We start from the raw sequence: 21,655 nt of genomic DNA, 5'->3' as shown, positions 1-21,655 counted from the left end.
ACACCTGAACACTCCTCTGAGTTAGTTTCTGTTCTGCTTGAAAGCCAGTCCCTGCCTCCTGCAGAGTGTTCAGACAAACGCTTCAACTCGTTCCATCTAGAATCTGTAGTTTGAATCTGGATCTGAAGTCGGCGAGACGTTGAAGCGGCGACCCGGCTGTAGCTCCTTTATAGCATCACGTTAGCATTTTGCTTCTGGCGACTAGATTTACGATTAGAAACGTAGGGTAGACGTGTGGAGATTATCCGGCTGACCAAAACGTGATCCGTCTCTTCAATGTGACTCAACCACAGACCTGATTTCCTAAACCCTACGGAGACATTGCGTTTTTGACGAAGGAACCGGAAGAAGTTTACTTCCGGGCTTTAGGACGCGTCTCTCTATTCAGAGACATTTTAAATGTTTAGTTTCAGTGTTAGAACTGAAACTAAATATTGTGGACAATCATTGGAAGTGGCATTGCAAACGTACATGTTTTAATACATATACAATACTTTACAAGCTTAGATTAGTGTGTGTGTGTGTGTGTGTGTGTGTGTGTGTGTGTGTGTGTGTGTGTGTGTGTGTGTGTGTGTGTGTGTGTGTGTGTGTGTGTGTGTGTGTGTGTGTGTGTGTGTGTGTGTGTGTGTGTGTGTGTGTGTGTGTGTGTGTGTGTGTGTGTGTGTGTGTGTGTGTGTGTGTGTGTGTGTGTGTGTGTGTGTGTGTGTGTGTGTGTGTGTGTGTGTGTGTGTGTGTGTGTGTGTGTGTGTGTGTGTGTGTGTGTGTGTGTGTGTGTGTGTGTGTGTGTGTGTCCGGGCAGATCATGTTTGGTTTCTGCATTTCTATGGCTTTAAAAAGTTAACCCTTTAAAAGGATCCTTGACATTGTGAGCAGAAGCAGAATGCTCCAGGGAGTCAGCATCCTTCAAATATCTATTGTCGGTGTAGTAGGGAATACACGATGGTTTGGAGGGGATTATTCAGCCGCGTGGGACTTCTCGTCTAATCAGTAAATGAAGAACGTGCTGATGAGGGGAAAGGAGTGGGTCAGATATGACTCGGTTGGTTGGAAGTCGAATGTCCTCGTTATCTTGAAGTGAAACAGATCAAGTGTTCTCTCTGAAGTGCATGTGCAGCCGGTTGGTACGAGGACCTGCACTAACCCAATGTCTTCTTCCAAAAGCACCGGTAAGCTATTTCAAATTCATTTCTGTATGTGCATTTTTAACTGACTCTGATTGGTGCATATTGTTGCAGCTGTGGAATAAGTATTCAGACCTTTTAAAACACGCTTTAGGAAATACTACATTACAAGTTAAAGTATGTGAGTGATATGTGATGTGTACTTAAGAACGAGTGAATTCAGATTTGATGATTATATTCAAATGTCTCTCTTTCCTTCCTTTCTTTTGTCTCTCTGTTGTTGACGAGCCAGTTGAAAGACATTCATTAAGTGTCTGTTTCGTACATTTTGATAGAACCTCCAGGTCACTAACGCGTCGCACACAGCTCTGTTTCTGCCCAGGTTCCAGAAGGAGACTTCGGTGAAGCTCGCTGACTCGAACCAAAGCTAGGGCTGAAACAACGTTACTCATCTGTGACCAAATAAAACTTAAGGTTTCCTCGCTGGCTTTTTCAAGGTCTGTGTAGCTTTCTCAGGAACTGGAACTACCCCAGGAGTCGTTATGAGACGTGTGCAGAGCGTGGACATGACATCAGAGCCCACATGAATACAATCTTTCATCGGCAGCAGCTTCCTGTCAGACGCTATAGAAGGTCGAGGACGTTTCTGTGCATGTTCTGAGTTTACTGCTCTCTGGTGTGCAGCAGGAAACAGATGTGAGCCCTCCCACCTGTCAGTCCCCTGACACACACACACACACACACACACACACACACACACACACACACACACACACACACACACACACACACACACACAGTCAAGTATTGTTCCAGCAGCAGTTTCCGCTGGCTTTCAGATGATCCTTTTTCCACCTGAAACACTTTCAGATATATTTGACAAAAGCACAGTCGTGCTGTTCACCGTGCGGAGTCGTAACAATGACTCCCTGAACGCAACACACAGTCTGAGGGCCGTGTTGTGGTGTGTTCAGTGTTGAAGAAGATAAATAAATCTCCTGGTTAGCGTTATCTGCTATGCTGAACAAGCTTCACAACTACAGAGTCGCACTTCCTGCAAAAAGGACAAACGGTTTCTGATTCCAGATCCGAACGTTTGAAGGTTTGATGATTTTCTTCGTAATAAACGTTAAAGAACTGAATATCTTTAGGTTTTGTACTCTTGGTTGGAAATAACTAAACATCTAAACATAGGGGTGGGCGATATGACGATATTAGGTCTCCACGATATGCTTTTTCAGAGACATTGTATCTATCGTGATAAAAAAAAAAAAAAATTGAAAAAAAAAACATTTTTTTTTTTCCCCCCCCCCTTCAGTTATGCTAAAGTCTTTTATTGCACTTCAAGTCTAAAGTTTACATTTTAATTGTTTGGCACTGACTTTTCCTCATTGATGTTTTATGTTTTACTTCGTTATGTTTTACCCTCCTTCTCATGTTTATTGATGTTCACTGCTAGTGCTACAGAAAGTTCATTTGTATACTGAGAAACTGCCTTGAAGCCATATCAGAATGTTGAATTGTTCATTCAGAAATAAAACCAGCTTGAAATGCTATTTTGTTCTGTTACTCCTTTTAGTTTTAGTTTCTGTCACCTTGTAGGCGCTTGTTCTGTTAAGTAACTTGAAAAATAACCATAATAACCGACATGAAAAAATATCGTGATATATATCATCTATCGTGATACTGCTTGAAAAATATCGTAATATATATCGTCTATCGTGATACTGCTTGAAAAATATCGTGATAATATATTTTTCAATATCGCCCACCCCTATCTAAACATGTCACCTTCGATATTATAACAGCGCTTTTTATTTATTTTTATTTTGAACAAACATGCTTGCTGGTCCCAGCTGAAGATGGGATCATCGTCTTGTTATGGGTTTCACTCCAGCAAAGCTCTAACTTGACACACGTGATCATTGTGCATCAAATAGGATTCCACAGCGGACCTGAAACACGATTCTGAACTCTCTGCCAGGCGGCATGTTTTCTTAAAGTGGATCTATGTTTTTTTAGCGTGAATTGAGTCCACGGGGGCAATGTCAGTTTGGCTGCAGATGTTTTCATTGGCTCCGAGCGTCACAACGCCTCAAACATCTGGCCGAGTACTTTCAGATCTGTGCAGAGAGTCTGACCTGCTGCCGTTATCCACACGCTGAACAGGATAAAGCACCTCGTAGCTGAACCTCAGTACGGCACCTGGTACTTTGCAGCTCGGCTGAAACGGGTCAAAAAGCCCTTTAATGTTAAAATGTGGGTTAGGCTGAAAGCTGGTTGGCTCTGTTGTGATTGGTTAACCGCTTAGAGATGTCCCGCCCCTTAGCCTATCACATGCTATGTAGGGATGTCCCGATCACCTTTTTTTGCTCCCGATCCGATTCCGATCATTTGATTTTGACAATCTGCCGATACCGATTTTTCCCGATCCGATCTTTATGCATTAAGAGAAGAAAAAGGTAACAGATAACGGCTGGCCATCCAACGCGATGAGTTCAGCTATCTTGCTGTTATCTTCGTGGCCTTTTCTCTGTTCTGGGGCCGTTTCTCTTTCCTTTTGAAAGTCTCTGAAAGTGTCGGTTGTTTCCGTGCCGTTACCCGAGTGGCCGCTGTGTACTCGTCGTGTTGTTGTTGGTGTTTGTTTCTCAGGTGGCGTGTTAGATTGGTCGTGTTGAACGTAGCTCTGTTCTTTCCACCACCTTGCAAACATTGCATCTGGCTGTTACACTGCCTTCGCTTTCAATTTCATAATACTTCCAAACTCCTGACATTTTCTCTGTCCCGACTCCCGAGTCACCAGCTGAACGTAGCCTCTCGTTAGCTTGCTGCTGCTATCAGACACTGCGCCCACTCTGTTGCTTTGAGAGGAATAAGCAGGTCTGAAAACAAGCCCAAGCAACACATACATGATGTTGAGTCATTTTAAACCAAAGCTAAGTCCTCAGGATGACTTTGAGACGTGAACATGGTCATTTTTGTTTTGTAACATTAAATAAAATAATAAAAATATTTTATAAAAAAGAAAAGAAAAGAAAAAATTCCCGATCCCCGATTTTTTTCTCCCAATTCCGATCTTTTGAAAATCACGTGATCGGCTCCGATCCCCGATCACGTGATCGGCTCCGATCCCCGATCACGTGATCGGCTCCGATCACGTGATCGGATCCGATCCCCGATCACGTGATCGGATCCGATCCCCGATCACGTGATCGGGGATCGGGACATCTCTAATACAATGTGTTGGAGAGCTAGTGTTTCGTAGTGATGTCACTGTGTTTCAGGAAGTAAAGAAAGGAGTCCAAGGGAGAGAAACTCCTTCTGGATTGATATGGGATTTTAGCCTCTGCAGACCATTTACATGCACTACAGCTACAGGAGGAGAGGGACACAAAACAAGAGCAGAATAGGGCCTCTTGAACCATTCGTTTTGTAACCATAGTCTGCTTCATTTGTATTGATGTCACATAAGCTCACTGTGTGTGTGTGTGTGTGTGTGTGTGTGTGTGTGTGTGTGTGTGTGTGTGTGTGTGTGTGTGTGTGTGTGTGTGTGTGTGTGTGTGTGTGTGTGTGTGTGTGTGTGTGAGATCAGGCAGAAATGTTCTAAAAACAAATATAGGAAATGGAAATGTTTGTTATGTTGAAGTTATTATGAAGTATATATTGATCCACTACAAATGTTATTGAAGCAGCCTGTCAGCGTCACTCTGTGTTGCCACTGGCTGCAGCCGCCTGTGAAAACGTCGGCTCCATTTATGGCACACAGTCTTGGAAACATAGGGCTGCTCAATTAATCGTATTTTAATCGCAATTACGATGTTGGCTTGCAACGACTACGAAAACAATGTAATCGAAATAAAACGATTATTTATTTCATTTTTTAATTATTATTTTTTAAATTATTTTATTTATTTTTCAGTTGAATTATCCTTAAAGTTCAGGGTAATCAACTGTTAAAAACATACTGTTCACATTTTTGTTTTCAATAAATGGATGTTTTCAAAGTAGATAATCGTTTTTAATTCAATTATTGACCCAAATAATCGAGATTATGATTTCTGCCATAATCGAGCCAACCCTTAAAACGAAAGTACCGAACATTAGCTCCAAAGGTCCCTGGATGATGTCATGCACTCATTTGCATATTGGACTTCATGACTCATCATTTGCATTTAGCGGAGTGGTTGTTGGAGAGGGAGGCACGCCATGCTGTTGTAAGAATCAAGATATTACACAGATGAATGTCTATATACTTGTTTGCTTTATCCTGATTGAACAATCTAAGCTTTGGGATAATCAAGAATCAACTGTACATATTAAAAAGTACTTTAAAATGAGAAGCCAGATCTTCCCGTCTAGAGCTCCTCATATTAAAGCTTTAACATATAAGATTCCTATATTGTGAAAATGTGCTGTATATATTAAATGTAACATCGTTGCCTCTGAAGCATCCTCTCAATTCTTTCGCTGGCACCTAATCACATTATCTTTTCTAACATTTAGACCGTTCATGTTGGAGATGTATTATCTCTGTAATCTCTACACATGACATCTATTGCACGTCTGTCCGTCCTGGGAGGGGGAGTCTCCTCTGTTGCTCTCTCCGAGGTTTCTTCCATCCCCCGGGTTTCTTTGGGAGTTCCCCTGCGAGGGTCTCGGGACGGAGAGTGGTGTGCACTCTGTAAAGCCCCCTGAGGTTAATATGCAACATGTGGTTGATTGAATTTAAAGCATGTTTTCTTTATATACGTGGGACAGAACTTGGGCGTGGAGAAGGACACCCTGAAGACGTTGGTGGGGAAGATGCGAGCGGCGCACAGCAACCTGAACACGGCGGTGTCTGAGCGCAGGAAGAACCCCGCCTACCACAGCAAGATCTCCCATCAGCCCTCCAACGAGTTCCTGACGGCCGTGATGGAGCTGATCGGAGCCGCCAAGAGTCTGCTGTCCTGGCTCGACAGGTACGCACTCCGCCCCGCAGGTTACATCACAACAACTGTAACCTCTACCCCCCTCCGTCTACTTCGCTCAGGACTGTTTTTGTTGTTGTTTATTTTCTTGTAAAGCGTCTTTGAGCACTGGGAAAAGCACTATGTAAATATTATGTATTATTACACCTGTGTCCTCTGAAGGGAGTGTCCTGCTTCACAGAAAAACAAGAAGGTGTTACATTGCACTGTCCCATAACACACACACACACACACACACACACACACACACACACACACACACACACACACACACACACACACACACTCAGATATCTTGTTAACATGCGTGTGTGTCAGCTGTCAGTCTGTCTGCTGTTTGACTCCTGCAGGGTTCTCTCGGCTTGTTTCAGCTTGAAGAACATTCCTGCTCACTGCAGCTGACACACACACACACACACACACACACACACACACACACACACACACACACACACACACACACGCCTAAAACACACCTGACATCTGTCGTGTGGCAGAGCACACCTAACACCTGGACTGGGGTTCAAAGGCATTACATTCAACCTGAACCTAGTTGCAAATCAGAAGAATTAGAATACTCGGTTTATATATATATTTATATATTTATAATATATACATATATAAACATAAGAAGTTAAAGGTGGGGTAGGTCATTCACTTCAGAAACACTTGTTATATTCCATGGAATGCTCTTAACGTCCCGATAGCAATGAATACATGAAATGCTTTGACAATAAAAGTCCTCAGTGGAAGCCGTGGCTCTGTAAAAAGCTCGACCAATCATCTGAGCCGGCTAAAGTAACTGGACGGCCTACCTGCCTGTCAGCCTTCCACCTGGGCACAGACTGATCTCGTGCCCTCATTGGTCATGTGCGTGTTCGTGCGTGTTGGGGGAGGGGCTCTGTGAGGAAGTCTGAAGGAAAAGACAGATTTTTTTCGGCTGCGTACTTTCAAATTCTAGCGCACTCGAGCTGCTTTCTCCATTCTTACCTAGCCCACCTTCAAGTAAGAATTAGCAATAAAATGTCCAGATCAATAAGAACTTAAGTAGGTTCAGTTCGACCACACATTACAGCTTCTTAATCCAATCATTGAAAAGCAAATTGAGATGTTTATTAGCAGCTGCGTTTAGTTGAGTCTGGCGTCTGGACTCCGACCTCACCCCCCCCCAAACCAACATTGTCTCCGTGTTTCCAGAACTCTTCTGACGAGCTCCAACGACTTCACCTCCACCAAGAGCCGAATCATCCAGCTGTGCCTGGAGCTCACCTCCACCGTGCAGAAGGTCAGTGCATCCGCTCAATACGCCTCATGAACGTCTGAGGCTGTGATGTGTCCTGTGTTACCGAGGCATCAGAGCCGGAGAGAAGCTCCTGACCTCGCGTGTTTTCACCCCCGATTACCTCAGGCTTTGATTCTGATCATGACTTCTGTTTAAAGTACAAAGTCCCTTTGAAGACGATTCCCTTCCAGATATCAGCGTTTCCAAAACAAGCAAGAACAAGAGGGACATTTCAAATGTTATATTCTTAATCTATTCATCACCATTTATTTGTATTTGTTTATATTGTATTATATATATTTGTCAAAAGATATATCAAGTATCATTTTCAAAAATATACATTATTGAAAGAACAATAGCTCTTCAGCTCGTGCACATGTCCACAGACCTTCACACAAGGCAATGCATTACGAGAACGAACACAGGGACGGCTTGGGGTGAACATAATCATCTGCGTGTTTAGGGACGCTCGTTAAAGAGGGCGAGCTGCAGGGCGTCTGCAACACGTGTTTGTTTACAAAGAAGCTCAGAGAGACGTGTTGAAGCCAAGCCCCCAGGAGGTGCGCCGGACTCTGAGGAAGATATTCGTTGTGTCCAAACGGCGGTACTACACTTCCGGGACGGTCCTGGGCCCGGAAAGACTTTCCCCATTGACTAACATCGGGAAAGAGACGTCTGTAAATCGTTGGATACTTTTTTTTTAACCAATTAAACGACCCAGTATGAACACTTGTATCGCCCTAAAACATTCGGTCCTCAAGTTGTAAAATGTGCTAATAACGTTATTCTGAGTTATTATCTGAGAGAGGGAGCTCGGGGGGCGGGGCTTAAGGGGCAACTCAACTGCGCATGCTCGGTGAGTGCACATACGGGTTCTTCTGCTCTGACAGCCAGGCATGCTGGGTAATCTGTGACGTTTCGCTCTCTCAAAAGTTGGGCCATTTTGTCCTCATGCGCTTCAACGAGCAGCTCTCACGGGAAAGAACGAAACCCGCCTCCCACGCTGAGTCCAGGTCTTATTAAACATCCAGGGCTGAAACCATTTCAAATCAGTATCTTTGACAACACAAGTCTGAGCATGGCAACGTCTTTAACGAGACATTCGTGGTGAGACGGGTGAAGTAGTTTAGAGTAGGTAGTGGTTAGTAGTTTCTGAGGATGCGTGCTGGATATCTCCTGTCACCCCCCCGTGTGCGACGGCAGCGTCTCTGCAGGCGTGCAGTCATCCTGTCATCGTGTCGACACCGCAGGAGGAGTCCTCTGAGGCGTTCAGGGTCCCTCCCTCTGAGGCGTTCAGGGTCACTCCCTCTGAGGCGTTCAGGGTCCCTCCCTCTGAGGCGTTCAGGGTCCCTCCCTCTGAGGCGTTCAGGGTCCCTCCCTCTGAGGCGTTCAGGGTCCCTCCCTCTGAGGCGTTCAGGGTCCCTCCCTCTGAGGCGTTCAGGGTCCGTCCCTCGGAGGCGTTCAGGGTCCCTCCCTCTGAGGCGTTCAGGGTCCCTCCCTCTGAGGCGTTCAGGGTCCCTCCCTCTGAGGCGTTCAGGGTCCCTCCCTCTGAGGCGTTCAGGGTCCCTCCCTCTGAGGCGTTCAGGGTCCCTCCCTCTGAGGCGTTCAGGGTCCCTCCCTCTGAGGCGTTCAGGGTCCCTCCCTCTGAGGCGTTCAGGGTCCCTCCCTCTGAGGCGTTCAGGGTCCCTCCCTCTGGTTCCTCCTGTAGGCTGTCATTGCTCAAATATTTGTTTCCCCGCTGTCTCTCTTCCCTCTCTGTGTACCCTCGCTCAGTTCTTCTTCACACAGACGGAAAAGCCAAACGCTCTCGTTTGATTCGACGGGGTTGAAATTCTGCCTTTTTTGAAAGAAACCAAACCTGTTTCCGGTCTTCATCTGCTTTGTCTGTGATGTAGCACAAGCTGCATCTGCAGGTCAGAAGAAGCTCAACTAAAGGACGAGGCTGGTGTTTTTAAACTGTTCTTATTTCCCATGAACATACACGTGCCTCTCGATACTCTCTGACTTTAATGTTCCCATTATTCTCTTTATGTTCCTCCTCAAATCGAGTTATTCTGTTCAATGTGTTCAATGTGTTCAATGTGTCCCTTAAAGCTACAGAATGTAAAGCTTTATAATCAGTAAAGTCCTGAAACCTGCAGCTCGCCCGTGTCCCTCGTGAAGGCTTTCATTTCAAACCTTTGTTTATGCAGCAGGTGAATCCCATTGAGACCATTGATCTGCTCAAGTAGGTTCCACATAAAACCAAAAGGACATCAAACAGCAAAGTTACAGCGACTCCAGTTCACAGAGCCAGGGACATTTACAGGTTCCAACAGCTTCCGATTGGATAGCGTCTGTCCGAGCTTTAAGAACATGCCGTGGAACCAGATCGCTCAGCTTCCATTCCTTTCCAGACTGTTCCAAGTCAGAGGAGCGGCGCACCTAAACGCGTTCTTCCCCAAGTCAGTCCGAGCACTCGGGACATTTAATAAAACCACAGCATGAGATCTCGGGCAGTAGCCACTTTCTATTCGCCCAGAGAGCCGGTGTAAGAAGGCCGTCACCAGGACATATGAGTCACTGCATCGAAGACAAATCATGAAGATGTTTTTAACGAATCCAAAAGGCCTTATTTCAAAACGTCTACATCGAGAAGGCTTTGTCTTTACGCGTCTCTTGCTCTGAGGACTTCTACACAGGTCTATACATCGACATGCTCAGAGTCCGGAGGAGCGGTCAGGAGTCTTCTAAATGCGCCTCTTCTGCGAGTTGGGAAACATGTTTAAAATGTTTACTATCCGTCAGAAGAGCCTTCGAGGAAAGACCTCACAATAACTCTTAAATGTTATCTGCCTACGTTATCGTTCTAAACACTTGACTCTGATGGAGAATAAAACCTCTTCACGTGATGATGATAAGTAACTGTCTTATTTGATTTGCTGCGTATCTGTTTCTATACCTCTTCACAATAAAAGCACAAAATCCAGACTTCTATTATTTGACTTTCTTCTTCCTCCTCTATCTAAACTGAAACTAGTTGGTACAAAGTTATTTCTCGTGAAGAGTCTCTAGTTTGTTTGTGATGAAAAGGCAGCTGTTTATTTTAAAACGTTTTCTGCAGCGTGACGTCCAACAGTCTGTGTGTCCCTTTAATTACAGAACTGCACTGTGTACGAGATCGAGGAGAAGATTCTGGAAGTGGTGAGTAACGCCTCGACTTTTGGATGTTTAGAGATGCTGTTCAGAAACACACACACACACACACACACACACACACACACACACACACACACACACACACACACACACACACACACACACACACACACACACACACACACACACTTCCTCTTCCTGTCCTGTACCCAGTGTCCCGACCTGCAGGTTTGTTTATTCAGCTCAGGACCGTCCACTTCCTGTCTTAGATAACACTTCCTGTTGGTCGCCCTGTTGTTCCCAGAATCCTAAATCAGCTGATGTTGAATCACTTTCCTGAATATCAGTCTCTAGCGCGACCCCGTGACCCCTGACCCCCTGACCCTCCTCTAATCAGAGCGTTTAACTTTGCACCGTGTTCACAACGACTTCCTGGCTCCTGGTGAACATTCTGCTGCAGCAGTGATTTACACAACGCTTATAAAATACGATGCCATGCCGTAGATTCATCTGCCAGACAGAATCTAAAATAGTTAAAAATAGTATACAACATATCATATACATATCACATCACAGAGTTACTGACTTTACTGACACAAAAAGGGAACAAAACTAAATGAATACGGTACCACTTTACAATAAGACTAGCCTTATAAAGGGTTTACGAATAGTTTGTAATTAATTTATTAATTAGGTTGTGAACACTTTACCTTACCCCAAGTGAAGGAGATCAAGTATCTCGGGGTCTTGTTCTCGAGTGAGGGAACAATGGAGCGTGAGATGGGCCGGAGAATCGGAGCAGCGGGAGCGGTACTGCAGTCGCTTTACCGTAGTGACGAAAAGGGAGCTGAGCCAGAAGGCAGAGCTCTCTGTCTACCGGGCCATGTCCCTTCCTACCCTCACCTTCGGTCATGAAGGATGGGTCATGACCGAAAGAACGAGGTCGCGGATACAAGCGGTCGAGATGGGTTTCCTCCGCCGGGTGGCTGGCGTCTCCCTCAGGGATAAGGTGAGAAGTTCGGTCATCAGGGAGGGACTCGGAGTTGAGCCGCTCCTCCTCCGCGTCGAAAGGAGCCAGTTGAGGTGGTTCGGGCACCTAGTTAGGATGCCACCTGGGCGCCTCCCTAGGGAGGTGTTCCAGGCACGTCCAGCTGGGAAGAGACCGAGGGGTAGACCTAGGACCAGGTGGAGGGACTATATCTCTTCTGGCCTGGGAGCGCCTCGGGACCCCCCAGTCAGAGCTGGTTGATGAGGGGAAAGGACGTTCGGGGCTCTCTGCTGGAACTGATACCCCCGAGACCCGACCACGCATAAGAGGAGAAGATGAACAGGGCAACTGTGACCGGTTGCTTGCCAAATAGTGAGCCCACATGTATCTGTACTGCGAAGTCTGATATTGGCTACCTAGCTTACTTCGTCTCCTTCATCAGCCAGCCAGGTATCTGTTGTTCTCGCCGAGTAGCCAATGTAAGGCTTAGTCGTCTTGCCAAATAGTGAGCCTGTGTTGACGTATGAAAACTGTTAGAACTGGTTTATAAATGGTTCTTAATGATTAATAAAGTGTTTACAACCTAATTCATCATTCCTCTTTGAATCCTTTGTAAGGGTGGACTTATTGTGAAGTGGTACCGTTCATTCTTCATCAGTATAACAAATGGTAATCTAATCCTTAGTGGAATATATAAATTGTTAAAAAATACAACATATGAAAAAAGATAAACCAGTCTACGAGATGGGGAACTTTAAATAAGGAACCGTTTACTGCACAGTCAATACTTGTGTTACGTTTCGCTCATACATACTTTAGCAGGACTTTTAAAGTTACTGGAGTTTTTTCACAGCGTCTTAAAAGTACTTTTAGTGCAGTACACGATTGACTACTTCTCCTACCACTAACAGCATCACATACGGAGGCTCGGTGAAGGGCTTTCGTTCACGTTGTTTGTCCAGGTGACAGAAAGGGAAGCACTGCAAAGCTAGATAAAAAGCCTGTGAACAAAACACCCCCCCCCCCCCAGTGTGGTTAAAAACATGTAGTTTTACATGTGTGTCCGTTACATGCCCAGTAACTTCTAAACAAGCAGCTGAACTCTCCAACATGTTCAAAGGGAGCGTGACGGAGCCCTCCTGGGGGGGGCATGTTGTTTTGGTTTACTTGTAATTTCCTGCAGGTTTGTGTTTTCTTCATCGCCTCAATGTTTCCCATGACCTCGGGAAGAAGTGAGTTTTTGCCTTGTAAATATAATGCTTTAAAGGGGACCTATCATGCAGAATGCACTGTTTGATGTCTTCTCTCCATCACCACGTGTCCCCGGTGTGTCGGGGAACTCACGCAGCGCCAGGAAATAAAACCCTCTCTTTTCCTCCGTACCCAAATCTCTAAAAACGGGGAACAACGGAGCTGATCCAGATTTGCGTCCGATATGACGTAACATCTGAAATGTGGACCCACGGGCCAATCAGAAACGTTGCTATCAGAAACAATGCCCGACTGTTTTGGACGTAATATGGTCGGTGTTTACATTAGCATCGCTAACACTCAGAGCTAACCTGTACTGGAGAGCATGTGTGTGAAGAAGCAGGAAGTAGAAAGGAACTCACCTTGTGGTATAACCGGCAAGAGAGAAAGCCTTTGAGCTCCAGACTGTTTCAGAGCCTTGATAATCCATGATATGGCGTTTCATCACGGCAGCCTTTAGTTTAGACGGTAGCTGCCGGGTCCCCATGAGCTCAGACCCTCCTCTTTAAAGCTTTATCCCCGAATCAGCACTTTAGAAACAGGAAGTGAAATAGAGGGATATGAGGCGTGGCTGTTTGGTGTTTTGAGTAAAACACTTCATAGACATGATTTTTATATATTTGTATATATATGAGACCGATGCTATTGCCTAAACATAGCATGATTGGTGACCTTTATTCTCAGATAATATTATAGTTTTCTTGTCATTTTACTGCTTTAATATCAGAAATGTATCACTTTAATCACGAAGAATATATTTGAGTTTTTTCCCTTACATTTAAGACTTTAATTTCCAAGAATATTCGAGTTTTTCTTTTGGACGCACGTCTTTTCCTTAGAAATACACAATACGTAAATGCTGCATCATTGAAGCGACGCTGCTCTGACTCGAGGGTTCCGTATTCCACGGGGAGGTCGGGGACAGACGGCTTCAGCGCCGCGGCAGGTTGTGATTCAGTGTTTTAAACCAGATGCGCGCCATCACAGGAAGTAGAAACGCATCCGTGTGGTTTAACACTACACTTTCTAAAGAGTGTTTAATGGCTCCTTCCTGAGGATGTGAAACTTGCTTAGTGGGAAGAGATCCAGTCAAATGAGAAGTGAAAATGAACGGATGATAAAACATCATATTTTCATTGGAAGAAATGTATTTTCCCACCTCAATGAGGATCCAGTTAAAAGCCAAGTATTGCAATATATAATGAGATTACATTAAACTTATATTCTACAAATATTCTACTAATATAATAATATGTACAATTTCATGTCTGTTATTTGTCATATTATGTACTTTAGTGCAGCAAATAATCAAATAAATATTTAAAAACATAGCAAGAAAGCGTGTCAAAGGCTCATATTTCTTAAAGTCATTAGTTATGCTAATCAAACAAGTATTACGTTAACAGAGGACCAAGAAAAATGGCATATTTGATATAATACTGTTTTTAATAATATGTATTAATTTAAGAAACAATCTTACCCATTGGTTTTGTTGACTGGGTTATTAAGATCAATCAATATAATGACTTAAATATAGAAATGCACATTATACTTATAGCTATAGCTACATGCGGTTAGTAATTAAGGGACCCGTGTCTGTCCTTAACGATCATCCAATCCTCTCAGCTCTGTGTGCAACTACATTTTATTTTGTGAATTAAACGGTTTGTTTTTATCTTTCTATCGTGTGTTTCAGTCTCGCGCGCTGAACGGCGTCTGTGAGAAGACGGCTCAGGCGACCTCTGACCCCTCGAAGAGCGACCAGTCCTGCCTGGAGGAGGTTCACATCCCCAACGTCAAGCCTGGGGAGGGACTGGTGAGCAACACATCAAAAGACAGACCGTGCAGACATCTTTGTTCACAGCCAAATCCCACAGTTTAACCCCAACGCTAACGGGTCCTTTAGAGCTGCACCGTGAACCGCAATCAGCACCGAGTCCAAACCGGATCCAGATGTAGACCCAAGCAGAGAAACCACCGCCGCAGGGAGGACTCGAGAGAAACCACGGGGAGTTATATATGGACAAGATTCACATTTACATTCTCTTTCAGGGTATCTACATCAAGTCCACCTACGACGGGCTGCACGTCATCACGGGAACTACAGAGAACGTGAGAGACGTAGATAATTCCATCTCTTTAATTTGCCTTCTAACGAGAGTATAACTGTGATTCTGCCTCTCAGTCGCCTGCAGATAAGACCCAGAGGATTCATGCTGGAGATGAAGTGGTTCAGGTCAACAGACAGACAGTGGTGAGACAATTATTATGAACATGATTACTGACCCTATCTTCGCTCCGATACCTTTCTGACTGTAGTATTTACCGTATGTCGGTCCTATTTGTGTGATAGCTCAAGAATAACTGGAAATGATTATATCATATTTGGCTCCATTGTCCAATTAGACTTTGGTGGTCGAACTCAATTTCATCGCGGGTCACTTTGGAATTATGGTTGCACTCAAAGGGCCGGTTGTAACTTTCAGACTATATCAATATTTAATATATATAAAATTATGTATTATTTTACATTATTGCCTCTGCATTGGATTATTATCCGATAGGGTTATAACTTCATAATTACCTACATCTGAAAGCAGAAGTCTACGGCAAATAATTGCAAGTTTCTTCGGTGAGAATGTCACAAAATGATTTAAAAAGAAAAGCCAAAAAAAGTAAAATTCTGATTTAAAAAAAAAAAAAGTCACATTTGAGATGCATTGTGGGACATGTAGTTTAAGGGCAACGTGCTTCTGTAAATCGCCATGTAACCGTATAATAATAAACATATTATATTCTTTGCAAGCTCTTGTGGGGCCACAGAAAAATGAGTTTGACACCTCTGAATTAGACTTTGGTGGTCAAAGGACACTTAGAAATAACTACATGTCCAAGTGCAAACATCACACAGATGTCTCATTGCGCTGGTTCTCAAAGGAGCACCTGGAGATGTTGCTTGGTGCGCATCCTTAAAATGAAATAAACCGGACCTTTTGAGGGGTACTTGACTTTATGAAGGGGGGGGGTGCGCTAGTGAGCATGCTCGTGAACTGTTCGCCCGTGCCTCGCAGCAGGGTTTCTGTGCGGAGCGCATAGAGCAGACCCTTCACGCGATAGCGAGGGGTAGAGCGAGGGATCGCAGATGCCGTCGAGCTCGCGGACGGATTAAAAAAATGAAACCTAAATGGCTCGCGAATTATACTTTGGCGGCCGTTAATATACCTGGGCGGCCCGCCAAATCTCTCTCTCTCTCTCTCTCTCTCTCTCTCTCTCTCTCTCTCTCTCTCTCTCTCTCTCTCTCTCTCTCTCGCTCTCTCTCTCTCTCTGTCTCTCTCTGTGCGCAAAAGCGCCTTTCTTCAAATGATCCAGTGCTCCTTTTTTGGCATAAGATATAATTATGAGGATGACATTTTAAGACGTTTTTCCTTTTGATTCTGACTGTGTGCTTTGTTGTCTGTCTCATTTTAACAGTGATTTAAAAAAAAAAATATTGTCGAAAACAAATATAAATTAAAGAAACTTTCTTCAAATTTCTTTTTATTTTGATCGATAAAAACATTTTGTGACCATACAGGACTTTAAGAAATACATTTAAAGTTGTAAGTGTTCAGCACAGCTCAGGTGTTTTGGTCTGTGATTGGTCCAGGTGCAGAGGTGGGAAGTAGTGGAGTACAAATACTTAGTTACTGTACTTTGTACATGTTTCTGGTATCAGTACTTTACTCCACTACTGACGACTTTTTACTTTGACTTCTTACATTTTGAACTCAAATACCTGTACTTTCTACTTCTTACATGTTGAACCCAAATACCTGTACTTTCTACTTCTCACATGTTGAACTCAAATACCTGTACTTTCTACTTCTTACATGTTGAACCCAAATACCTGTACTTTCTACTTCTCACATGTTGAACTCAAATACCTGTACTTTCTACTTCTTACATGTTGAACTCAAATACCTGTACTTTCTACTTCTTACATGTTGAACACAAATACCTGTACTTTCTACTTCTTACATGTTGAACCCAAATACCTGTACTTTCTACTTCTTACATGTTGAACTCAAATACCTGTACTTTCTACTTCTTACATGTTGAACTCAAATACCTGTACTTTCTACTTCTTACATGTTGAACTCAAATACCTGTACTTTCTACTTCTCACATGTTGAACTCAAATACCTGTACTTTCTACTTCTTACATGTTGAACCCAAATACATGTACTTTCTACTTCTCTCATGTTGAACTCAAATACCTGTACTTTCTACTTCTTACATGTTGAACTCAAATACCTGTACTTTCTACTTCTTACATGTAGAACTCAAATACCTGTACTTTCTACTTCTTACATGTAGAACTCAAATACCTGTACTTTCTACTTCTCTCATGTTGAACACAAATACCTGTACTTTCTACTTCTTACATGTTGAACACAAATACCTGTACTTTCTACTTCTTACATGTTGAACACAAATACCTGTACTTTCTACTTCTTACATGTTGAACACAAATACCTGTACTTTCTACTTCTTACATGTTGAACTCAAATACCTGTACTTTCTACTTCTTACATGTAGAACTCAAATACCTGTACTTTCTACTTCTTACATGTTGAACCCAAATACCTGTACTTTCTACTTCTTACATGTTGAACACAAATACCTGTACTTTCTACTTCTTACATGTTGAACCCAAATACCTGTACTTTCTACTTCTCACATGTTTAACTCAAATACCTGTACTTTCTACTTCTCACATGTTGAACTCAAATACCTGTACTTTCTACTTCTTACATGTTGAACTCAAATACCTGTACTTTCTACTTCTTACATGTTGAACACAAATACCTGTACTTTCTACTTCTTACATGTTGAACACAAATACCTGTACTTTCTACTTCTTACATGTTGAACTCAAATACCTGTACTTTCTACTTCTTACATGTAGAACTCAAATACCTGTACTTTCTACTTCTTACATGTTGAACTCAAATACCTGTACTTTCTACTTCTCACATGTTGAACTCAAATACCTGTACTTTCTACTTCTCACATGTTGAACTCAAATACCTGTACTTTCTACTTCTTACATGTTGAACTCAAATACCTGTACTTTCTACTTCTTACATGTTGAACTCAAATACCTGTACTTTCTACTTCTTACATGTTGAACACAAATACCTGTACTTTCTACTTCTTACATGTTGAACACAAATACCTGTACTTTCTACTTCTTACATGTTGAACTCAAATACCTGTACTTTCTACTTCTTACATGTTGAACTCAAATACCTGTACTTTCTACTTCTTACATGTTGAACTCAAATACCTGTACTTTCTACTTCTTACATGTTGAACTCAAATACCTGTACTTTCTACTTCTTACATGTTGAACTCAAATACCTGTACTTTCTACTTCTTACATGTTGAACTCAAATACCTGTACCTGTCTTAAAAAGTATTACAAGTTGATAAATCAATTTAGCGAAAATGAAGGTTATTAAAAAGTATTAAAGGGCATTTTCCAAGGTATTACATTTTGTAGCTTGTTTCCAGTAAGTGTATCAAATGGTCCAGAGAGGTTGTGTTCCACAGTCTGCCTGAATGTAGTCATGGCGTAGGTGTGTCGTGAGATTCTGTGGAGTTTATTGATGGCATCCCGTTGGGTTTGACGTCATCTGAACAGGACATCGCACGCTCACTGCTTGATAGCGTGAAGGTCCGTTTACGCCGGTTGCTAAGCAACATCGTTATGGGGAAATGCAAGTCTGCGTCCAAATGGTTGGAAGATAAGGAGGAAGGACAATCAATACTGTATGTAGTCAATGTGAGGTAAAGTGTGTCGCCAAGGTAACGGTTAAAACTCCAAGTGGCGATGAGGTCTTAAGATGTACGGAAAGGGTCTTAAAAAAGGTCTTGAAAGGTTTTACATTGACTTCAGGATTCCTGCACATACCCTGTTCAAACAGCTGCTAGTTATGGGTACTTTTTACTTAAGCTCATTTCAAAGCCCAAACTTCTTTACTTTTACTTGAGTAAAGAAGTTTAGTCAGTACTTCTACTTTCACCAGAGTATTTTTAAACACCAGTATCTGTACTTCTACTTGATGTGTGTACTTGTACCGTCTCTCTCCAGGTTGGCTGGCAGCTGAAGCCGCTGGTGGAGGCTTTGAGGGCGGAGTCAGGCGTGGTGCTGCTGCTGAAGAAGAGGCCTTCAGGGTCATCGGGAGGTTTCGCCCCCGCTCCGCTGAAAAACCTGCGCTGGAGGCCGCCGCTCGTACAGGTGAGCCCCCCCCACACCTGTGCTTTTTTGGAGTGCAGCGGTTCCCCCCCTAGTGGGCCATCAAATCATTTGCAAAACATTATGATTTGTGTGGAAACATTTCTTTATTAAGATTTATTTCTTGATCCTCCTTAGCAACGGTCATTACAGTCCTTAGCAACGGTCATTACAGTCCTTAGCAACGGTCATTACAGTCCTTAGCAACGGTCATTACAGTCCTTGACAGCGGTCTGTTCTACTGGATTAACAACGTGTCACATGTTCTGAATTGACCAATCAGAATCGAGTATTCAACTGAACCGTGAAAAAATGGATAGCTATCATTAATTAATGATTAATTTTCCTCTTGCAGACAGCCCCTCACTTTTTAGTTTCTCATGTCTGTTTGTTACTGATGGCCAGCTCCAACTAATTAAAATAAAAAGTACTCTGAGAACTTGAATTAGCCTCCTTATTGTTTATGTGGCCCCCGAGTTGAAAAAGGTTGGGAACCGCTGCTGTAGTGTGTCTGTAGGGAGCTAAAATGTCCATTTGTTTCTCAGCTGCTCTTGAACGCACCACAGACAGACATGCAGCCTGTACATCTTTGTTCCTTTCTTTCTCTCTTTATTTATTCATAAATGTATTCATTAATTGTTATATTCTATCCAAACACAATCACCAGAACTTGGGCTGTGACGTCTTTATATTATTCTGACTCCAAAGAAATGACTATGACAGAAAGAAATGGCAGCAGGACAAGAGAACACAGAGAAAGATAAAACACCGGACACAGATCGTGAATGCTTAAAGGCAGCTGTATGCCTACCTGAGTGTGATGGATCGCTTGTTGTGAAGATCTGCCCCCAAAGTGACCACAGTATTATGAAAGCAGCTTAACAAATCCCCTGCAGAGTGTTTTACTGAGGACATAAACAAAAACAACCAGCAGCTGTTGGCCGTGGTGACTTCTGGGTAAATACTGCTTTCTCCCGCTGTCATCGAAGCTGTTCTGCTTGTGAGCGAGCGTTAAACACAGCAGCCACTGAGGTGTGTGGGAACAATGCATGCTGGAAATAATAACAGACAGGAAACAGTCCGAACGTCGTGTCAGACATCTTCGAAAGGTGACTCACTCATCGTGTTGACAGGAGTCCAGGATGTGTGTGTTTAGGGAAGATAGGAGTCTGAGAACAGACCTGAAGTCAGCCTGTCTTTACCTCACCGTCCCTCACACCATTCAGGACAGAAGTCATCTTGCATCAACGCTTCTCCCCGTACTTATACTCGACGCCCTCACCAGTACTTTATCGTGGTTTTCACCGTTGAATCATTTTAAAAAGTGGGATAGATGAGTGACACCTGCGTCACTTCCAGGCGAAAATTACGGCCCCGCCCACTTTTGGGGGGAAACCAGTTGATTGGCGGTCGATACCAATTCTGAAGTTTTTGCCAATCCGATCAGAAATGTAAGAAAAGCGTGGATTTGTGGATCTTCAAAGAGCCCGATCACGATGGCGAACAATTACATTAAGACATTGGAAATCTACTATCGATGCCTTGCTCAAGGGCACCACGGCAGGGCAGGAGGTGAACCTCTCCAAGTAGCAGTCCACACTCCATATTTAGGTCTGCTCGGGGACTTGAACCGGCGACCCTACGGCTCCCAGTCCAAGCCCCGACCGACTGAGCCGCTGCCGGGCTTTGGGGCTTGTTTGTAACGGCAGGACGGACGCGGTGTGTTCCTGGTGATCAGCACGGATCTGTCCCTCTCTGCATCTTTAACTCCTTCAGACGTCTTCTCAGGGCTCGAGGCCTTTAGAGGAAGCAGAAAGGAGCTGAGTGAAGTTCCTGTGTTTATAGAAATACAGAATCTTTTAGAGGCGAGGAAGGAAACGAAACCGCTTCGTGTGCGGTTTCTCGTCTCCTGCGTCTTTCTGTTGTTTTATGATAAACACCCATAAATCACCTCGTCTGCTGTGTGTCCCTTCTACATCAACATGTGTCCCCTCTTCTCCATGTCCCCTTCTACATCAACATGTGTCCCCTCTTCTTCATGTCTCTTCTACATCAACATGTGTCCCCTCTTCTCCATGTCTCTTCTACATCAACATGTGTCCCCTCTTCTTCATGTCTCTTCTACATCAACATGTGTCCCCTCTTCTCCATGTCTCTTCTACATCAACATGTGTCCCCTCTTCTCCATGTCTCTTCTACATCAACATGTGTCCCCTCTTCTTCATGTCCCTTCTACATCAACATGTGTCCCCTCTTCTCCATGTCTCTTCTACATCAACAAGTGTCCCCTCTTCTTCATGTCCCTTCTACATCAACATGTGTCCCCTCTTCTTCATGTCCCTTCTACATCAACATGTGTCCCCTCTTCTTCATGTCTCTTCTACATCAACATGTGTCCCCTCTTCTCCATGTCTCTTCTACATCAACATGTGTCCCCTCTTCTTCATGTCTCTTCTACATCAACATGTGTCCCCTCTTCTCCATGTCTCTTCTACATCAACATGTGTCCCCTCTTCTCCATGTCTCTTCTACATCAACATGTGTCCCCTCTTCTTCATGTCCCTTCTACATCAACATGTGTCCCCTCTTCTCCATGTCTCTTCTACATCAACAAGTGTCCCCTCT

At 43.6% G+C, this 21,655-nt stretch overlaps 1 protein-coding gene across 1 annotated transcript in view; it reads left to right on the top strand.

The window, feature by feature from the left end:
• Window positions 1–21,655, top strand: part of LOC117443028 (connector enhancer of kinase suppressor of ras 3-like) — a 42,196-nt gene that overhangs the window by 12,840 nt on the left and 7,701 nt on the right. Inside the window, exons 3-9 of the mRNA XM_071202534.1 lie at window positions 5,880–6,082; window positions 7,289–7,376; window positions 10,515–10,556; window positions 14,447–14,566; window positions 14,803–14,862; window positions 14,936–15,004; window positions 18,887–19,033. Of these exons, the coding sequence (XP_071058635.1) occupies window positions 5,880–6,082; window positions 7,289–7,376; window positions 10,515–10,556; window positions 14,447–14,566; window positions 14,803–14,862; window positions 14,936–15,004; window positions 18,887–19,033 (729 nt within the window). The remainder of the gene's footprint in view (window positions 1–5,879; window positions 6,083–7,288; window positions 7,377–10,514; window positions 10,557–14,446; window positions 14,567–14,802; window positions 14,863–14,935; window positions 15,005–18,886; window positions 19,034–21,655) is intronic.

Source organism: Pseudochaenichthys georgianus, unplaced genomic scaffold, assembly GCF_902827115.2.
Source record: "Pseudochaenichthys georgianus unplaced genomic scaffold, fPseGeo1.2 scaffold_524_arrow_ctg1, whole genome shotgun sequence".
NCBI lineage: Eukaryota > Metazoa > Chordata > Actinopteri > Perciformes > Channichthyidae > Pseudochaenichthys > Pseudochaenichthys georgianus.
This window is presented reverse-complemented; position numbering and strand designations above follow the sequence as displayed.